At 41.5% G+C, this 21,301-nt stretch overlaps 1 protein-coding gene across 4 annotated transcripts in view; it reads right to left on the bottom strand.

The window, feature by feature from the left end:
- BORCS5 (BLOC-1 related complex subunit 5) overlaps window positions 1–21,301 on the bottom strand; it is a 58,575-nt gene that overhangs the window by 13,727 nt on the left and 23,547 nt on the right. For all 4 annotated transcript variants that reach the window (XM_032446583.1, XM_015870955.2, XM_015870920.2 and 1 more), the window contains exon 3: window positions 7,883–8,040. In XM_032446583.1, the coding sequence (XP_032302474.1) occupies window positions 7,883–8,040 (158 nt within the window). The remainder of the gene's footprint in view (window positions 1–7,882; window positions 8,041–21,301) is intronic.

The raw sequence follows: 21,301 nt of genomic DNA, 5'->3' as shown, positions 1-21,301 counted from the left end.
AAAGAAGAAGAGCAGAGTAGCCTTCCAAACTACTTTTGGAAATGTTCACAGTGGCTCTATAAAAGCTGCCTCACAAAATAGAGAAAGACTGGAAGTGAGCATTTTCTATGTTTTCCCTACACCTAACATTATAGTTCATGTGCTGTGAGAGGCCACAGCAACTGCAACGCCTGTGACAGGCTGCAGGTCTGACAGAGGTCCAGGTCCCCATCTTCTTGCCCACCCCATGCTCAGCAGTGCTTAGGAAGGCCAGCAAGATGCTGCAGGGCCAGTTGCTCACGGCAGTCTAATATGCACACTACACAATTTTTGCACAGCCAGTGACACTTTGTAACATAAACAGATCCAAATCCTAAACCCGTGACTCACCCAAGGACAGTTGCAGCAACAAGGTCGTTTATGTCTAAGCCTCACTTTTCAGCTAAGGATCCCACATCCTTCCCTTCAGGACCAATCATGAGCACAGTTCTCATGAGTACTGCTCCACAGAATCACAGGGGTTGGAAGGGATCACTGGAGATCATCTAGTCCAACCCCAACCTTAAGCAAGTTACCTACAATAGGTTGCATAGGAAAGCATTTGTACTGCATCCAAACCACAACAGGCAAAAAAGCCCAGCACAGCTCAGGGCCATGAAGGTGGCACCAGACTAGACTTGCCCGGTCTGTGGGCCACAGTCAGGACTGTATTGCCTTCATGATCCTGTCTCCAACAGCTCTGCTACAGTTGTGCATTCTGGTAGGCAAAGAAAGAGCTGAGTGGTACCATATACAGGCACAAGATGAAGACCATCTGATACTTGGTGAGGTTGAATATTATCTTGAGTGTTCTGATCTGCAGCTGGAAAACACTTAGGTTATGGCCTGCAGAGACAGTGCTCCTGGCTCTGGAGCACAACATCCCACCTGAGGCCTGGGCTGCCTTTTATCAACAACATCCAGAGGACCTCAAACTCTTGCTCCACTAGCTCCAATGAGAGATTGAGAGCATCTACAGCAGCAAGTGGTGGGAGGTGCTTACTTGCAGGAGAGAGCACTGTTGTGGGCTTCTTGTGTATGAACATGCACAATGCAGTAGCCCTGTTAAGGGTACTGCAGCTGTGCCTCAAAGACCTCATGGTGCTTCATTATGTGAGGGGCTCATCACCACAGTCACAGCCCTGTACAGCCCAGAGATTCACTGACAGTAGGTCCACTGGGATGTCAGTACTGCTCAAGGACAGTCCTGCAGCCAGCACCATCACCAGCACCTCCCATCAGGAGCCTCCTGCCTCGGGCCCAGGCCGCTCCACCAGCACCGCAGGGCCCAGCACGGAGGAGCTCCACAATATCCTTTGCATGGATCCAGATCCTAGTCTGCATTTAATTAGCTGTTCCTAGAGAAAAGAAAAATCTCTATCTGCTACAGACTGATTTGTTGCTTAAGTGATAACTTGCACAACTCTTATTTCAGGCATCCTAATAACTCTTCTACAAAACACAGCATTTAATCTCCTCATTTCACACTGGCGTCTTACTACTCACTCGAGAGACTGCTATATCCATCCAGAGCTAGTATATTAAATTACAAGTACTTGCAAATGTTATTTACCATTATTCTCTTATTTTATTACAAATCTCCGTTCTGTATTTTCAGTACGTCAGAATAATTAGTTAGAAGCAAGCTGTTTTTCCTATAAAGAACAAGCTTCGGTTTGAAAGATGACTAATAATGCATAAGACTTTTGAAATATGCTTTTGAATCTCTACATCAGTTCTTTCATATTCAAGCTGAACATGAGTCAACAACATCCCAGTGATGGTGGGAAGGGGAGGATCTATTCCTTCATCCTCAGAAGAGTCACCTTTAAGACCGGCTCCATCACACATTCCCACTGACGAAGCTCATGTTCAAAGTTTTTTCTAGAGATCACAACTTTTCACAGTGAGTCTTCAGCTTCAGAAAAGCCTCAAGGAAATGCTGGACTGTGAATCATTATCAGAACAAGTTCTTCTGAGGCTACAGACTACTGTTCAAAGCATGATAAAGAATGTACGCCATCACCAAGGATCAACGGTTCAGACAAAAGTTCAGTGAGCGGGGCACAGGGTGAAGTTGGCTCGGGTTATTGCGGGCAAAGTGCAGGACCCAGCGTCTGGTCTTCTTGAACTTCATCCAAGTGGCCTCAGGCCAGCAATGCAGCCCAATTAGATCAATCTGTAGGGCCTTCCTACCCTCAGGCAGATCAGCACTTCCTCCCAGTTTGGTGTCATCTGCAAACTTACTGAGGGTGCACTCAATCCCCTCATCCAGGTCATCAATAAAGATATTAAACAGGACAGGCCCCAGTACTGACCCCTGGGGAACACCACTTGTGACCAGTCACCAGCTGGATTTAACTCCATTCACCACCACCCTCTGGGCCCAGCCCTCCAGCCAGTTCTTTACTCTGCACAAAAGCACACCTATCCAAGCCTCGAGATGCCAGTTTCTCCAGGAAAAAACAGTGGGAGACAGCGTCAAAGGCTCTGCTGAAGTGTAGGTAGACCACGTCAACAGCCCTTGCCTGCTCTAAGGCTTTATAATATTTTAACACGAAGTCATTTTTGCAGATCTGAATGCTAATTACGGGGTTGCTAACACAAGGTCAAACCTGCTACACCAACCTCCCACCTGGCATCTTTAAGTCAACATTACAACTCCAAGTATTTGCAGATGCTCCTGGCTAACCTGTCTATTCATGTCAAATTGCTGAACTATTTGTTAGCTAATATTGAAAACAACAACAATAACAAATACAACACACAATTCTCACTCAGGGGTAGAGAGTTGACACCTTAAACGTTTCACTGCACGTTGAAACAGGAAGCAATGCTTAAAACCAGTCTGTAAAGGGACTCCTTCTGAATCCAAGAGAATCCAGTAGGGAGGGAGCAAAGCATCTTCAGCCCAAGTTAAATCCAAACTTGATTAGAAAAACAAATGGTGCTACTTTCTGCATTCACTTTACTAAGCCAAGTAAAGCGTTTCCAGTTTTTTCCCAGAGATTCTCCAGTCCCCAAGCATCCTTATATCCCTCCTGCCATACTACAAACTCTGTTTAGTTGAAATAGCTGCCTCGTGCTGCCAAATGAGACTGTCTCATGGGAACACCTTGCCTGACACACTCCCAAGCTGAGATTTGAATTTTTCTTCTCACTAATCTATTTCATGCACAAGCTCAGTATCAAAACTAATTCTGGGATGAACTTCAATACCTCTTCTTCCTATTTGAAGCTTCACAGTGTTTTTTCATTTGTTTTCCTACATGGGGAAATAAGGCTCGAATAAGAAACGCAATTTTCTAGTTTAAGCAAGGTGTGAGAAGAAACTGCGTTCTACTCCTTCTGATACTTTATAATCCTAAACTTCAGGCACTAATACTGATGAAAACATCAATACAGGTCTTAGCACATCAGACTTCTGATCTTCACTGCCAGTCTCTTAAAGCACTGCATTTCTATCGTAACACAAATCTTTCTGTCTTCAAGATGCTTGGTTATAAGTTCATCTTAACCAAGGTGGAAAGGATTTCAGTTGACAACTTTTCCCAAACAGCCACAAGACAGCAAAGCACAAGAGAAAGGAACACGATGGAAATGATTTCATATACGCATTCTGGGAATGTGTGACTGGCCTGTTTTATGAAACAAATGAAGCTGTGTATGTTAATACAACAGAATTCAACGTCATAACCACTCGATCACTTCATAATGTTCACATATAGCACAGCACTGGCCATCTGCCTGTGGCACACACAGCAAGATGTTTGTTCTGTGTATTGAAATAACAACCACAAAGCTTTTTCAAAAGCAATTTCCTATTTTGCTGTTGGCTGGTTAGGACATTGCCACACCATTGGAGAATTCTAGTTAAAAGCACGTTAGGTTGGAGGAACAAAACCAAGATCAGCTAAAAGACATGAAGGTTTTCCATCTTAACAGTGCTGTGCAGTTAGTTTTGCATGATGGTGTCTATCCCATTAAAATTCCAGTGTTTATAAATAACACTTCATCAAATGAGAAGGGAGAAAAAAAAAAGAGCATAAGAAGTCTAATAATAAATGTCAATGGTGGTTTTATTTCAAAACACCCTTGAAAGGAACTTAGGTGGCCTTTAGTTTCCATTCTGCTTTCACAGAAAGAAGTTCAGCTTAAATTTTCAAATAGATGAGTAACTTTCAGATAGTCAGCTTATGGTATTTTGAAAGACGTCATCTTTAACAAGCTTAGCAACCAGCACACAGAAAACCATATTTAAGACACTGAAACTAAAAAGTTTTGAGTATATAAAATCATGGTCCCTTTCTGAACATTAAGCTGTTCCCCAGCATTTACTTATCTCATTTGTTCCTCAATTCCTGTTATTCCCTATCAAATGATTTACCAGGTTCTCTTCTCCCTGCCATCCACATTAAATGCTCTCTGCAGGTAATCACTCTCCTTGCTTCACTTATTTTCTACTTGCAGGCATACCTGGCATTTAGTGCTCGTCAATATTCACCTCTAAACTCACCTTGGCAGAAGTCTCCCATTTTACAGATCGCAAAACTGAAGCAGACTCCTGGTGACAGAAGCACAATGATCTCAAGCCTAGAAGTAAGCTGGAGTTGCTCCAAGTGTTGCAGTAGTTCTAACACAGACCTACAGCACTGTTATGGCAGAAGTGGGATGCAGCAGGACCTCGTGGCTACAGTGGGGACTTTTTGCCTGAATCATCATGTTCTGCATAAGCTGAGTCTACACAAGTTCCACATACCACCAGCAGACAAATAAGATTCCATTTCCAGTCCTATCTGAGCAGTCTGCCCCCAAAGTCTTAGCATATGACATGCTAAGAACATTCATCCTACAAAATACCAAAGAGTAGATACACTGCCCAGAAAAAAAACCTACACGTTGACTTTTTTCCCCCCAGAATTGAAAGTTTTATCAGATGCCATAACCCTGAATTAACATGTGTATAAGTCCCAGTCTGCTGTTCTTCAAACCACTACAGGGGAAAAATTAGAAGGAATTCTAAATATTTCTATTGGTTCTATGGAACTAACGCAAAGTATTTTTAAATACTTTAAAAATTAAAGTATTGTGACAGATGGTGAGGCAGTTGCCAAAACTTAATACGAAACATAGTATTTAATGCACACTGATTATTTTATCCTAAAACGCAAACACTTTTTTTTTTCCCCACTTCTGAATAAAGACAAAGCCCATCGTGATACATTCAAATCGTTCTGAAACCAGACAGTTCAGGCACTGATCCTTAATGGTTAACTGCTGAAGATGGGCAGATGAGCAGTTGAGTCATCTGCTTTCAAGCATGTCTTCAATTCTTTCCCCAAGGAAATTCTTGGGTAGATATCATTTGAAAAAGAACAACCTGGAAAGCACACAGGTTCTATGTTTCAGAGCCCTAGCCAACATTCTGCAAACTGGCTAACCCAGGAAATGAGATGTAGAGCAGCACTAGACTGTTTTGGTCCCCAAAGCAAAGAAACACACCAATGGGTCAGCTTAGATCCGCAGTAACAACTGGCATGTTTAGCTTTCCTTAGTTTTCAATTAAGAACCATTTTAATTTAGATTGTGTGCTGATTTACAAACCACTGCAGTCAATTATGAACTATCAAGGGCCAATAAATTTACAACAGTACTTATGAGTTTTGCCAGAAATTGGGAAACTTTTTTTCCAGACACATAATAAGCACAAGATACTTACCCCGAGACTTTCTGTCAAGGGAAAACTAAAATCGAGCTGCAGCTTGTATGACTACAGCACATTGTACAGTGATGCTGTAGAGCCACATTGAATAAAAACAGTTAAAGTCTGAGAAGTGAACAGACCTCAGATAAATGGCAGGAATCAGGGACTAAAGCTCAATATTTTGTAGTAAAGTTAAGAGCATAATTCATCAGAAAAGTCTGTTATAAGAGGAAAAAACAATTCAATGCTTTCCATGTTACAGAGGAAAAAAAGGGAAATAATGATTACTAAAGAGAATATAAGAGTTTATAGCTCACACATACATTCTGCTTTTCACAATGCTGTCATTCATTTTTACTCCTTACCAATGGTCAAAAATTTGTCTACACTGCAAAGCGAAATCATTGCTGACAAATGGTCACACACAAATGTGATTTCCTATATCTACGCTTGTAACAAGAGACATACCCTGTTCTAGTTCAGCTGCACCCTTTGTTGTAACAACTGTCAGCACCGGTTCAATTTAGCGCACTAAAGAGAGTCCCAACAATTTGGAAAGAATGATTTAAGTGGAGTGGGTCCCACCCAGCTCCTCCAGAACACACATGCAGAACAGCCAAGGCAAGAAAAACATTTAAAAATTATTAGGTTATCTAACAGTAAAAAAACCATCAGATCTGGCAATGGGGTTCAAAGCATCTGAAGTTACTTAAGAGTCAAGAGAAAAAAAATAAATAAAAAAATCCCAGAAAAAGGCCAAAGAACCAAAAAACATGATTTGTCAAGTTTCCCAAGTCAGAGTCACAGAGGAATCTGTGATAAAGAGTGCAGTAATAAAATCAGTATCACGTATCATCAGAAGTCTTATAAACTATAAGAAAGTAACAGCGCTGGTAATTTGAAAAGCGGTCTGTAACTTCTCCATAGAAGGTAAATCCAAGTAACGCAGATTGCACTGGTGGAGCCTACCATGACTTTAAATCATGCGGACAGTCACTCTCTAATAGCCAGAAGAATTACAGTCTGCTGGATTAATGCTGCACACTGTCATTAGGCTGGCAATTAAATCCCATTTCTGACATTGTGTGATCTGAGTTACCAACATCTGCAAATATCTTTACATCTTGCGTAACAGCTGGCCCCAGATCACGATACACCAAAGGAAAAAGGCCTTCTTAATGGCTCCCACGTTATTTTGGACTTAAAACTTGGTGATGACAGCAGCTTCTCAAAACAGCCCATGAATCAAATTTATTATCCAGTTTGTCACGTGGGACTTCTTAACTCTAAGCCAATATAGCAATAAAGAATCAAGGTCATTGTTTATTGTACACGAATAAAAATTAACCACCTGTTCAAAGTTTTACCTTTTGACACTGAACGGTATTTGGTCTCAGAGACTTTTGACATCTATAACATTTACCAGTTTTGTGAACACGCAAGAAACCACTCTCAAAGAGCATCTCCACTTGTGACGGTCCGTCTTAACTTTAGAAATGTCAGCCATTCTACTTCCAGAATCAGTAGCTACACACAATGAGGTGGGCAATTATATTACAGGATGCTCACATGAAGAATTAATTTCCTTCCCAATAGTATCATCAAACAGTTAAACAGACAGTGATTTCCAAGAGATCATTTAGTGACAAGAACAGCAGTACAGGAAGATCTTTAAAAGCCATACAGAACAGAGGAGAGAGGCTCTGAAAACAAAGATACAGCTCTACAAATCCATTGAAGAAATAAAGAAATGTTACCTGCAATGACAGTTATGCTAGGCACTCCTTTCCTTAGAACTTAACCTTGACACCTAATAAAGTGCTAAGTGTGGAGATCTAAATAAGGAACAATACTTTGAAAAATCATGATCCTTTACTTCTTCAACATTCGCTTGTAGTACTTGCAATAATAGAGGAACACAAAACGTTTGCAGCCAAGAATCACAGAGCATAACCAATAAATACACCACTTGAAAATCTAAAATAAGGTAGTCAGGGGGCTTTGTTTGAAATGCACAGTTTCTCCAGAGCGTTTTCTCTGAGGCAGACTGCCTCAAGCAACTACAGATCACTCACAGCAAGCACTGGCACCCACAGCTCACTAGGGACATGCAGAGGCCCAGGCCCTCCCTCCCAAAGCAGGTGCACAATGAGCAAGTACCTCTTTGATGCGCTTCACCAGAGCATTCTGGTCAAAGGCAACAGCCTCCGCGCACTGGTGAAGATGGTCCTGGTATCGGAGACACAGCTGCAGCACTTGGTGTGGATCCAGCTTCTCCAGCTTGGCGTTGGCTGGAGATGTCTGCCCGCTGAGGAGTCCTGCAAAGCAAGGGAAGCAGTGGAGTTAAGTCAACTGCTCACATCACCAGCCCAGCTGCAGGCAGCAGCAGCACAGCACATCCGGAATACGCACTTTTAAAGGAATAATTAGTAGGTAATCTGGGCTGCAAGGCTACTGAATGGACTTCGGCAATACAAAGGTCCAAGGGAGGCTACAAGTGGGAAGGACATGGATTTTTGGATATTTAGGTTTCACAGCAGTGTGAAGAACAGGTTGCCATACAGCTTAGCCCTCCTCGACAGAGCTTAAACAGAGAATCTAAACATAGCACCATAAGGCACGACAGCTTGCTTTACACTGGTAAACTGCATGAAACAAGTCCTGCTTCTTTGTCACAAACCATTCTGGAACTCCAGAAATGACCCCTCCTTCTCATTTAAGTGTGCAAAAGAGAGAAGGTCAGTTCTGTGCTCCCCTACGGGCATGAGACTCAAACCAATTTCTAAAAACCATTAAAAATCCACTGGTTATCCAAAGCAAGGCTGAATAACAAAAGATCCCAACTAAGTTAAATGGGATAAAATGTCCAGGCTTTGCCTACCTTGACCTTTAGAAGCTTCAGAATCCTTTCGTGCTGAAATATTTTTCTTTACAATCTCCAAGACAAGCTACATGTATTTAATTTTATTTTTTGTAAAATATATATGATTTTTATTTCCTTTATTTATTTTCATTTCACTTTGCTCCAACATTAGCAGAACACTTTCCTAGCTGGGAAATCATCTGCGACAAGCAGCACACACAAATACAGTCTGCTTTTTCCAACACATCCGCCAGGCTACGTAAGTTGAATTCAACAACTGCACGCACATGTCCTTTGGGGCTCTCCATTTACAGACAGGAAAGGACTTTAAAACAGCAAATGCAAGAAAGTATCACATCAGGCAATTAAAAGTAATAAATGCAGGTTAACTGGATTGGAAATGTTCTAAGAATGTACCTCACTGGAAAATAGAAATTATCTGAATGGCCTCGGTGCGTAATAGAAGCTACAAACAAGTCGTGACATCAAGTATTTTGCCAAAAGGATCAAAAACAAGACAGAAAGATTGAGGCTGAAGCACCTTATGAATTTGAGAAAGTTAAACCAAAACATTTCCAGACAGAAATGAAAACAAAATCAAATACGATACAGTAGGCTTACTTTGCATCAGCAGTCAACATTTTATCCTCTCAGGATGCTCTCCATTTCCCCTTACACAAACCCTTTCTTTTCCTCATCTTAAAGACAGTTTTGTTTTGCTGACTTGCCCATTGCAACAGCACCACCTGAGTCAAGAGGTCAGGATTAGAAATACCGTTAACTGTTTGGTCTCAACGCTCTGTATTAACCAAAGCATTTTTTATGTATCTAAAGAACCACCTCCAACAAAACCTTAGGTCCAGCAATATCAATTGCAAACCTACTCTCTGATGAAGTGCAACACTTTAATGAGTGCAAACAGGAAATCAGGCTTTTTAAATGTACACATGACACGTTTCAGCATTCCATCAGTTTCTTAGCTCTGATCCTCTGTACGTTTAACTTGTCGGGAAAAATGTTCAATGATAACATCGTCAACTTTCACTATGCTGAACGTTCACAAGATAATGAAGAGTTCACCATACACCCGAGGCAGTTATCCTGTTTCCTCGCTGATTTAAATACATGATGCTATCAACTAACTAATTTTCTTCGGTTACTAACTTCTCATCAACTTCAAGAGGAGTAAAGAGAATTATGCTCCATTTAATAGTTTTCATTAAAATGAAGCGTGCATTTGGGCTAATTTAGGCTGCTTTTAAGAGTTTTATGGAAGAATAGGCCAAGGGCAGTAAAATGAGCTACAAAGGGCTATGCTACCTAAACTCACAGTGTGTACTTACAACCATGTACAGGTTAGATAATGCTAAAAGCAAAATGAATAAACTACAAGGAGCCTTGAATGACCATCCAACAAAACATGAGCTCAAGTGAACACAGAAGTTCAAATAAGTAACATACGTTGTTCAAAGACAGAGGATGGCATTATTTGGGACGATGCTGAATCCAAGGCAATTAGCTTCTCTCCAGATCTCTGGGTTCATGCTGACAGTGTCAGAGAACAATTTATCTCAATTTATAGGCAAAGAAAAATAATAGTAAACAACAGAAAGGAAAAGGCCACGTACTTTTCAATCTGGCAAATAAAAAAAAAAACTCTCAACAAATATCTGTCTCCCATCTTTTCTTGTTCACAGTCACTACTTACTACCCACACTGTAAATATTAACTTTTTATTAATTCACAGCTATTCATTTTTGAGCAAGCCAGTAGCTTTACTCCAAAAGAGCCGATGGCAGCAGTAAGTCATCTTGATACGTTATGGAAGACACTGAAAACAGTTAAGATAGTTGGGGAGCCCAGGAGGAACTGAAGGATCCGATGCCGCAAAGTGCTGCTCCACATCTCTCCCCTTCATTCTCTCCTCATAAGCAGGCAGCGGTGATCCTAGAAGGCTATCATGCACTAACTCAAGATCTGCCCTACAGGATAGCAGAGCAGCAAGCTGCCCTATAGCCACGAAAAGCTTAAGATTCACAGGAGGAAAAAAAAAAAAAACAAAAAAAAACAACCAAGAGACATGGAGAAAAAGGGCAGGAGGTTAAAAAGGGTGTTGCTGGTATCCTTTGTTCCTGTACAACAGAGAGCTGAGGAGATAAACCACAAACCTCCAGCAATTCAACACTGAGACAGCTTCATTTCTGGAGAACTGTGAACTTCCAGGTATTATTTAATAACTTTCTTCTTGAAAATCACTGCTTCCTTCTCCAAGCTCTGTCCCACACTTTGAACTCTTCACTGAATAGGCCCATCCTATGGGATGGAAGTAGAGTTGGCCAATATGCGGGTTTTGAAAGGATATGAGATCATATCTGGTGTAACAAAATATTTATTAGGTCAGTCTCTCAAGTGCCAAAAGGTGGAGAGGACAGAGGTCCCTGGTGGCTCAGGCTGCCTCCTGAAGCAGCCAGCATGTGAACTTGCTCATCAGCATGCCAGACCTCACTGCTGTCCTCACAACCTCATTCGCATGATTACTGCCTTATTTTTCCTGCCCCCTTCCAGAACACATTTCTACTCTTAGACAGTAAGAGAAAACAACCTAAGATTTCCATTTCTTATTAAACTAGATACTCGTTTTCCAAGCTGCTCGCTCTTGTTCAAATAGAGAAGCGCACTGGAATCACTACAACACCGATTAAAAACTGGAGAATAGATTGCTCAGCATGAGTGATGCAAGTTACCCCCGTGTAACGAGGGAAGATGGCACAGAGGATGGCAAATTGACTGTAGGCAAACTGAACAGCTATTATGTGAGCAAGGAACATATTTGTATTGTGACAAGGAATGTTGGCTGTAACAGCAAATTTTCCCCTACTTTGGAGCTCATACCATGTGATCTTTTATTTCTGCATGGGTGACAGATGGGCTGAAAACTCTTGTCCTGTCACATCATTTAACAGGCAACTTTTCTGACTAAAGAGCCCAAGTATTCTCACAGTGTGAATGCTGTACTCCAGTTTCCCAACACTGTGAGCTGCTGCCTGTAAGACAATACTCACAAAGATACAGAAATCACCTCCACTTTACCTTAATACAACAGAACTTAAGGAGATCCAAGACATTTAAGTTTCTTTAAAAAATGCAGTTTCCTATAGCACAGAGACAAAAAAAAACCCCACAAACTTTTATGAATCTCTACCTACTAAAGGCACAGATCTTACATAGAAAAAAAGGTTTTGTTAATATTAATCGAACAAAGAGAGAATTTGCAAAATATTTTTGCCTTCTGAGTTTCATTTTTATTCAGACTTAGATCCTGCAAAGATCTGTATACCATTAAAACTTCCTCCTACCACACAGGGATGATTATACACAATCAATAACCACTGAAGTTTACAGTGTCTCCAAAGCAGTACCTTCTGCCCCACACCTTAAAGAACCTGCAAAGCAGTTAGTGGATGAATCCTGATCCTGACTGGGACTTTGAAGACTGCTGCAAACCCTATTTGTTGAATGATGCAAAAGATTCCTAAATTAAGATCTCTTTTTTTAAAGAAACATCACCGCAAGCAAATGAGAAACGCTTCCTCAACCTGAATATCCAAAAGGGGAAAGCATTACCTGAGTTTGTGTGCATTGAAAGTCACTTACATGTGCTTCATTGTAACTGCAAGGTTGAGAATCAAGCCTCAGAGAAGTTGCTAATGGCTGCCAAAAATCAGTTACGTGTCAACACTTATTTTGAAACTTCAGGTAGGGAAAAAGACTCACAACACACTCTGAAGAAAAGCCAACTGCTGCACCGCACCAAATAAAAGCAACCAAGCAACCAAGATCCTACCAAGCACACCTCTCAACTGATTTACTTATTCATTTTAACTTCTGGAGCACAAAAGTAATACACGGGAGTGCTCTCGAGTTGGCAGTTGCCGAGTTGTGCAGTCCACTTCCTTCCACTGACCTGAAAGGAGAAACACAAGGAAAAGACTGGGAAAATGGATGGCATAATTCACAGGAATGTGAGAGCGGCGATTCTGTCTCACACAGTAAACTGCAGTTCCTCCACAGCTCCTCCTTTTGTTTTTTTTTCTTTGTGGCAAACACATTAAGACCTACCATCACTTGCTTATGTAAGCAGATGATATCTGCAGGCTACGACAGAGCTCATTATCCCAAGTGCTATGCATGTACAAAGGGCAGAATACTAACGTCATTTTAGAAGATGAGGAACTGCAGCACTGAGAAGTGATTTATCTGAGACCACATGGAAGCTGCTGTCCCCCTGCCTGATGACTCCACTACCAGAACATCCCTCCCCTTCTCTCACCCTCACGTAACACATTCCAGCAGTGCAGGAAGCAGCACAGCCTGTTTTCCTGTAGAACTGTCAGTATTAAACACATTTATGCAGTCTCTCCCACACAGCTTCTCAGACATCCAATAAAACTTTGTGAGACAGCCACAACCAAATTAAGATTCCTCCCTCCAGACCCCCATATATACACTCCTCTAAAGGGAAAGTCCAACTCCCACTTTTATCATGCTCACCACAAGCCAGCACTGCCTGGTTGTTATTACACATAACCATTCACTTCACTAAAGCAGCAGAGAACTAACATCAAAACATGACACAGAGCAAGAATGGTGAGCAGGCCACTCACCTACAGAGCCAGCAAGCATAAGTCTCCAGCTGGTTTAAAAGTGGCAGAGAAATGTTTAGAGAGTGAAACAAAAATAATTCCTTTTAAATAACAGGACCTATTGATATAGATTCGAACCCAGAGGCCCGGGTTTGAGTCCCCCCTGTGGTGCAAGTGGTAGAAGTGCCGCTCTGCTACACAGAGGCTCGAATCCCGGGGGTTGGACTCAATGATCTCTAAAGTCCCTTCCAACCCGCACCAGACTGTGATACTGTGATATAGTTATTGATGTTCACTGCAAAAAAAAGCACTGCACTGATTGTGGTATAACCGCCATTAAGGTACATTAAATACATAGTTTCTACTTGGTATGTAGCAATACTTTTAATGTGCCTTTATCTTTTTTGTATCATCACGAAAAGCAGATGTTATACTTTTTCCCCTCTTCCATAATTTCTGTTTCGAAGCAACGTACAGTTGAGTGTTAGGACTAAAACTACGCAGTTCTGCTCTGACAAACAGTGGCCTCAGCTACAACTGCAGCCCCACAACGTAAGGGCTTGAGCCAAGGCACACTGCTGTAGCAAAAATAACGTCACAACAAAAGAGTTATGGCCACGTCATGGCCTTTGTCCAAGTTTCCAAAAGCACTATTTAAAATATACTACTGAACTATATAAAGAAATGAAATATACCTGGCTACAGGGCCCAGGAACAGTAATTTCTGTCTTTTATGCACATTCAGAAAAAAAATATACCAAAGAACAGAAGAGATTTGTAAATGCTATAGAGCTGGCATTTTTACTTTATTTTCTTTTCTGACATGCAACCTAATTTATCACTCCACCATTCTGCTAGCAGTGTGGGCTGCCATTTCACATAAGTTTTTATTGGGCTGATACTTATTTCCTAAACTAGCTAGCTCATTTTTTTTCCCCTATGTGCTGCAGTAACATGATCTGAAAGTTTTCAGTTCATAAGCCCCTTATTTTAAAGAAATGTGTACAAAGGTATTCTCTGAAGGCTCCACAAGCATGCCATGGAAGTAGCTGCATTACTCTGGTAATTACTCAGTCTGTTTTTATTCCTCTCCTGCATCCACTAAAACTGATTTTAGAAAAAAGCTCAAGAGTGTCTTAGTTTCAGCTGGGAGAGAATTATTTTCTTCAGCATCTGGTATGATGTTTGGAGATCAACAATATCAATTAATACACTGATGTTTATAGCTGCTACTAAGCAGTGTTGTACAGAGCCAAGGCCGTTCTCAGCAAAGGGCCCAAGGAGCTGGGAGGAAACAGAATTAGGACAGCTGACTTAAACTGGCCAAAGGGATACTCCATACCATATGATGTGGAAGAAGTTTTGAACGGGGTGAGAGTTCATCTCACTCCCTTCCACCACTCAAGGGGCCAGCTGGGCATCAGTTGGAGGGTGTGCAGAGCAGTTGCTTGTTATATAAAATAAATAGTCCTATTTTCCTTTTGTCTGTCTTAGTAAACAGTTTTATGACAGGGCTGGCAAATTCCATGTTTCAGCACTGATGCCTCCTGCATCACTCCCTCTGCAGTCAGATGTACCCAGGATATAACAGCTCACTGCTGCCTCCACTTAACCTCCACTTCAGACAGCATAGCTGTGAAAACATACCCCTCTCCCAACACCGATTCTTTAAGTTATTAATATAGAATCTGTTGATGACACGCTCACACAGAGTGCAAATCTATTTTCTGAACCCACCACAGAAAGTTTCAATCATGTTACAGCAAAACTTTACTTCCCTCACCATAGTGTTCCTACTAGGTACCTTTCTATTTACTCAATGCAGAGTTTTACTCACCCAAACCACATCTTCCTCACAGCTCTTATAAGGGCTGGCACAAGAGGCAGCAGCCTTGTAGATGGAGCAGGAATCTTAGAGCAGCTGGGACAAGAGCCCTGGGAGGAGCAGAGAGGCAAGTATTCTTCTAGCCTGGGCCAGAGCTTGGCATGTAGTACAAGGCTTCATAAGGCACAAGAGTAACTCTCAGCATCCTCTGACTACATTAGGATGCACACACTAAAGTTAGAAAAATATAGCATACAATGGATGCATAAAGCATAGTACCCTTTATGGTAAGGGTGACAGAGCACTGGAACAAGTTACCCAGAGAGGCTGTGGAGTCTCCTATGGAGATACTCAAGACCTGTCTGGATGCCTACCTGTGCAACCTACTGTAGGGAACCTGCTTTAGCTGGGGGGTTGGACTTGATGATCTCTTGAGGTCCTTCCAACCCCTGTGGTTCTGTAATACCAGCTAGTGTGATTGCCAGCACATCATCTCCTTCTGCTCATTACACTAGAAAATACACACAATGGCCAAATAAAACAAAAACATTAGTCAACTGTTCAGCATTTTGTCTGTTCAGCATTAAAAAAACAAAAACAACAACAGAAAAACAACCAAATCAGACTGTCTGACTTGCTTGAATAGAAGTGAAACTTGACATTTCAAATACCACATCCCCACTGGGTTCTCTGTTTGCACACAAAGCCAGCCAGAGATCTCACAAGGTTACGGCAGTGGAACCTTCAAAATGCTTAAGAAGTACCTGAATCAGAGCACAGAGCTGCACGGTTCAGCCACTAAAGCAATGGCCTAAAGAAGAAGGCCTGCTGTCAGTCCAGGCCCCTAGGCTGTGCACCACCTCCTTCCCAAGCCCTCCACCCCATCACACCCATCTGACAGCTCTGTCTTCCACCACCCCCTGGCCCCTCAAGACCCCAAGAAGCAAGTCTGGGTAGGCAGCCACAGCAGGACTGTAAGATGTGAAGAGATCAGCAGCCACAGGTAAACCCATGGGTTGTGGCAGAGCACCAGGACAAAAAGGAAACACAGATTTTAAAGCAACAACAACAAAAACCACCTTATTCTTTATTAATATACTAAAAATGCATATAAAGCAGTATTTTTCTTCACTCGCTATCTAAAACTACTGCTTTGCTTGTGACACAGACAGTTACTAATTCTTACATTCTGTACAGAAGGTTCTGACTTCAGATAAGGAATAAAATAGCAGGAAGGGATGATCTCGGAAGCCAAAGAGTTTTGCTGCCTGACAAATCTTCTTTGTCACCAAAACAGGGAAAAGGAAAAAAAAGGGGAAAAAAAAAGAAAAAAAAAAAAAGCAGACTTGATTCCAAATTAGGTTTTCAAGATTACTCATGAAAACAAATGAAAATTAAGCATTTGGTGAAGAAAATCTCTGTTTATTCCTTTATTTCCACAGAGGTGAGAAAGCTACTTCCAATATTTTTGGCATCTTTAAAATCTTTGCAATTAGACGACTCGAACAAATCACAGCACCTGAAAGATTTTCCTTTATAGATCAGTCAAGATTTAAGAATAGATAAAGCTCTGAGGCTTGCAAGCAGTTGCTCAGCGTTGCACCAGTGGCCAGAACTGCTGCTCCACAGCGATGTACTGTGGCTGTTTAAGCAGATACAGGCTCAGCTGCTCCTTCTGCATGAACACATGGAGGGTGAGGCAGCTGCACAGCTCCAAGCGCCTAAGCAGCCTGAAAATTAGGCGGGCACTACAGCACAGCTCACCTGCACTAACTCCTCACACTCCAGTAACTTGTTCCTGTGCTGTCTAAAGACTAGGTAGCTTCAGCATCCTCTGCATGAAAGCCTCCATCAGGCCCAGTTTAACACTGAATCCAGCAAAATACTTAAGTCAGTAAATCCAGATCTAAGTGACCTCAACCTACCACATCTAACACTGACCCACAGCAACTGGAGGTTAATTCTGACAATAGGTTTTTCACTGTCAGGATGCAATCTATGCTTCCTTAGACTTCTTAGCAAGCTAATAGACCTTGCTTTCTTAGTACCTGTTCATATTGCCCTCACTGTTACACCTTGAATCTACACCTCCATTTCAACAGAACCATTTTAAAGTGGTATGAAAACAAACAAACCACAGCAGTACTGACATGTACACTTCTCTTTTTGAACCAGAGGAAAAAGAGAATAGGAAAACTAAGTGCATAAACATTAGTAACCGTAACATAAAACAGCATCTCAATCTTGGACTGACTTAAAAGAACCAAAAATTTAGAATGTGTTAAAACTTTTAATTGAACATTAAATCTTAAGACTCTCTTAGAAATACATTTACCTTCAATGTTTTCATCCAACTCCCTAGTTAATAAATACGCAACTGTCTTTAGTTCTGCCGTTATTTATAAAGCCCTCTTAATAGAGGACTGTGCTGCAGAAACAGCTAAAATACTCATCTGACTCCAGCAGCTTTCAGCAACGAACAGAGCACACAAACACAACTGTTCCTCCTCTCGCACAAATGCAACAGCTTTTCTTTGTCCAGCCTGTCTTGAAGTCAGATGTGCTCTTCTTCACTTACACCCAGCGCTGAGTCATTGCAGAAGAGGTCAGATGTGTGCATGTGTCTAGTAAGGTCATTCAGCAGATGAGAACACTCAAATCTATTCAATCTGAATGAGCGGGATTTTTCTGAATGAGATAGTGTGGTCTAGCAGGAAGTCATCAAATCCAAATGCTTCCGGAGAGCTGCATACACCTGAGGGAACTGCATGCTGAGTGGCTCGTTTGCAAAGCTTTGCCTACTTTCCCAAAGCAGGAGCTTCAAAAGCCTTGTGATGTCAACTCACTGAATGTAAATTATAACTGCAAACCAATTAGTACAGTTTGTGCTTGCTGCCCCCACAACAGTCCATTTTTTTAATTCTTTTTTTTTAAATCTTGAAAGAATAATGCCCAGTTTTCTGTTTTGGTATTATGAAAGGTTGTTTGTTAACTAAACAAATACCTGTGGACGTTTGGGTTGCTCTCAACTCTTAACAACTCAGGTACTTGATGGGATGCGGAAAGGAGCCTGATAGGACACAACTACCACCTCATAGATTTACTGCTATGATGTTTGGCACTGATGCTTAGTCCAGTACAGGAGAGCTCTTTTCCAGTTTAACTTGTACCACTTCAAAAGCAGTCCGCCAATCTAGAATACAAGAACACAGAGCAACACCCCACGATGCTGTATGTATCATATCTATGCCTCTTCTGAGTCACTTTCCAATTCTGCTCACTTGCAGATTCACCAGCTTGTTAGTTCTTAGCTTCAGATGCTACCTGGTTTTGTTACTCTGTTTTGTGCCTGCTGTGGATCTCTCTTTCTGCAGTTAACATTTCACGTTACTTGAAATACAAAGCAAGATGAAGCTTTAAAAACAGGGCAAGCAGTGCTGAGGGAGCGGAGATCTTCCTATTCACTGATCAGGCACTAAAGCTACCAAGGATCACAAAAGCTGGACTTCATCATTCCAGCAAAAATTCCCATTAAAGCCAAATGAGTTCTCATTGAATCAGGACCACAGAAACAAGCCTATAGTACACTGTCTACTTGGAGCAAGTCAAAGCAAATTACGCAAGGGCTGTCAGGAATCTGTATGCAGCTCTTCAAGGCCACAGTGTAGGAGGAGCCTTGAAGCATCCTTAACCTTTGTCTATTTACACCCTCGCACCAAGACTCCTTCCAACAAAACAAACCATGTCTTTACATATCTTTAATAGTTCAATTTATAGCAAACAGCTCCTCTCCTCTTTTCCTCTCCCCCCCCCCCCCACTTTCCTACCCTTCCCTCTGCTTTCTCCTTGCTATGTTGTGCTGTTTGTGCGGAAAAAAACCAGTTCCTGCTCTTGCCAAGTGTGACATCAGCTCATTCTTATTCAATGATGTCCAGCAGAATCTTACTCTGATAAACATTTGCTCAGCTTCAGAGCCCCAAGGTTACTGACTGAATTTTGTTTTCATTGTCACTTGTACTCTGACACTTTGCTGCTTGTTATATGTTAAAATCCCCACATGTCAAACCTGGAGCCAGAGAGAGACACTAAAAAGAACATTCCTCTGCGCTTACACGTTTCTTCCCTCCTCCCCCTACTCTGGAACAAGAGTCCATCTGTCTCCTCATGAACAATAAAAGGCTGATACTGTGGAGAAGCAAGAAAAAGTGCAAAAAGCAGGAAAAAAGTACATGCAACTTCTCTCCTTGCAGCAGCAGCGTTGATGAAAACTCAGCAATATTTGCTCACATTTGGCACTCACACTGTCTTGTGCTTCTGGCGCTCACCCCCTTCTAATAATGTACCTCAGAATCTTTCTTCTTTCACTCTCCCTCCTCTTCCCGTCCTCTTTCCAAAGCAGCCAGCTTTTTGGAGAGCAGGAAAGCAGCTGATCCTTCTTTCCTCACTCCTTCATTGTTTTATCGAAGCTGACATTTACCCAAAGTGCATCAAATTGCATTTTTGAGCAAAGAATTCTCAACAAAATTCATTATTGTTTCTTCTACCAATGTGGGAGTCTCAGGCAAACCATTAAAGCAAGGAGAGAAGATTTCAGCATAAACAGAACGGCTGAGTAAAATCAAGGAACAAGCAGCCCTGAGATGTGAACTGCCATTTTCAGGCCTGTGGTGACTATACTTAAAACACCTCTGATGAGGAAGAGCTATGGAAATCTCAGCTTACAGAAGGAAGAATATACTCTGTTCACAATTGTGTTCTTTCTCAGCTCAATAGACAAAGGAAAAATCAATTTACAGAGTTTTCCAGAAGGAAAAGTTGCAATTGGAAAGAGATGCCCCGATAGCATCAACCTGCAGGATCCTGCTCTTCCAGAAAACTAGGCCTAACATCTCCTCTGGTGTTTGAAGGGTTGCAGCTGTTCAGAAAAGCTTGTAAAAATAACAACCTTCCAGCTTATATGCTAAAGAACTGAAGTCAGTTACCTGAGAAGGCAACTGAAAAAAAAAAAAGTTATTTTCAAATGTCATCATTAATACATAGCAACTGTGGTAAACCTCTAGAAGTACGGAGAAAACTCCACCACCACTTAAAGAAGTTCACCAGAGGACAGAAAGATCATGATTTACTTTAAAACAAAGCGTAGTGCTCCAGGGTTCAAACAGACCAGGCAGCCTGCCCTTCAGTTTTCATGTTACCTTCTCAGCAGGCGCAGGTACCGTTGCCTGGATGCTGCTGCTCCTGCAGACTCAAAAGCGTTACAGATACCTGCAGCCAAAGGACCCAACATCCTATCACAAAGTAGCAAACATTTTTCCTTATGTAGAATCTGTTTTTTAATCTGTTTCAGATAGATAATGTTAACAAACATTGTCCTCATGTCCTCAACTCACAGCCCCATTTTTCTAAAAGCCTTGGCTGCTCCCACGGAACTTCATCACTATTCAGTGTCCTAAAGAAGTAGGCACAGAGTAAAGGTAATATCTATAATATCTATCTAGGGCAGGCAAGAAACACGTTCATAAAAAAAAACCAAACACAAAGGCAGTTCATGTAAGCTCCTAAACATACTTTTAACAGCAAACAAGACACCCTATATCACAGTTTCCAATGGGAAGCATGCTTACCATTTAAAAAGGTCTCTGGGAAGATCAAGGTCTTACTTGCTCTTTACATAACTTTTTCAAAGCTATATATTATTAATTTTAAACATTAACTCATTAGCTCAGCAGGCAAATGCCTATTTTTCCAAAACAAGTCTAGCAGATGAGTCCGACATGTGCCTATTACTGAAAAGAGAGAGAGGGTGCTAATAAGACAGACCTTTAAAGGAATGGACATTCTAATGACTGGTAACACTCTTTGTCACTACAACAGACTGCACTCAAGGCTGACCTGTCCCTCAGCATGATCAAACAGACATCAGTGCTTCACTGAGAAAGAACACTATCAATCTCTAACCAAATACGTAACATCCTTCCAGGAAGCACACATAAAAAAACCTACTCAGAAACAATACACGTCACCCCAAACAGCAACAGTAGAGAGATTTTCCAAAATACGGGCAGTAAATCTTCAACACCAAGTTCCTTACAAACATTTGCACTGAAGCACACCTGAATTTGGTGGTCAGAGCTTAGGTAGAAGGAAAAGATATATATATTCATAAATTATACAAATGCGTCCTTTTGATGCTACTGCACTGGTGGTCACGTTGCTTTACTAAAGGTGAAACAACTGTTGTTTGATGC

Source organism: Coturnix japonica, chromosome 1, assembly GCF_001577835.2.
Source record: "Coturnix japonica isolate 7356 chromosome 1, Coturnix japonica 2.1, whole genome shotgun sequence".
NCBI lineage: Eukaryota > Metazoa > Chordata > Aves > Galliformes > Phasianidae > Coturnix > Coturnix japonica.
Note: the sequence above shows the minus strand (reverse complement) of the source record. Positions and strands in the feature narration are given on the sequence as shown.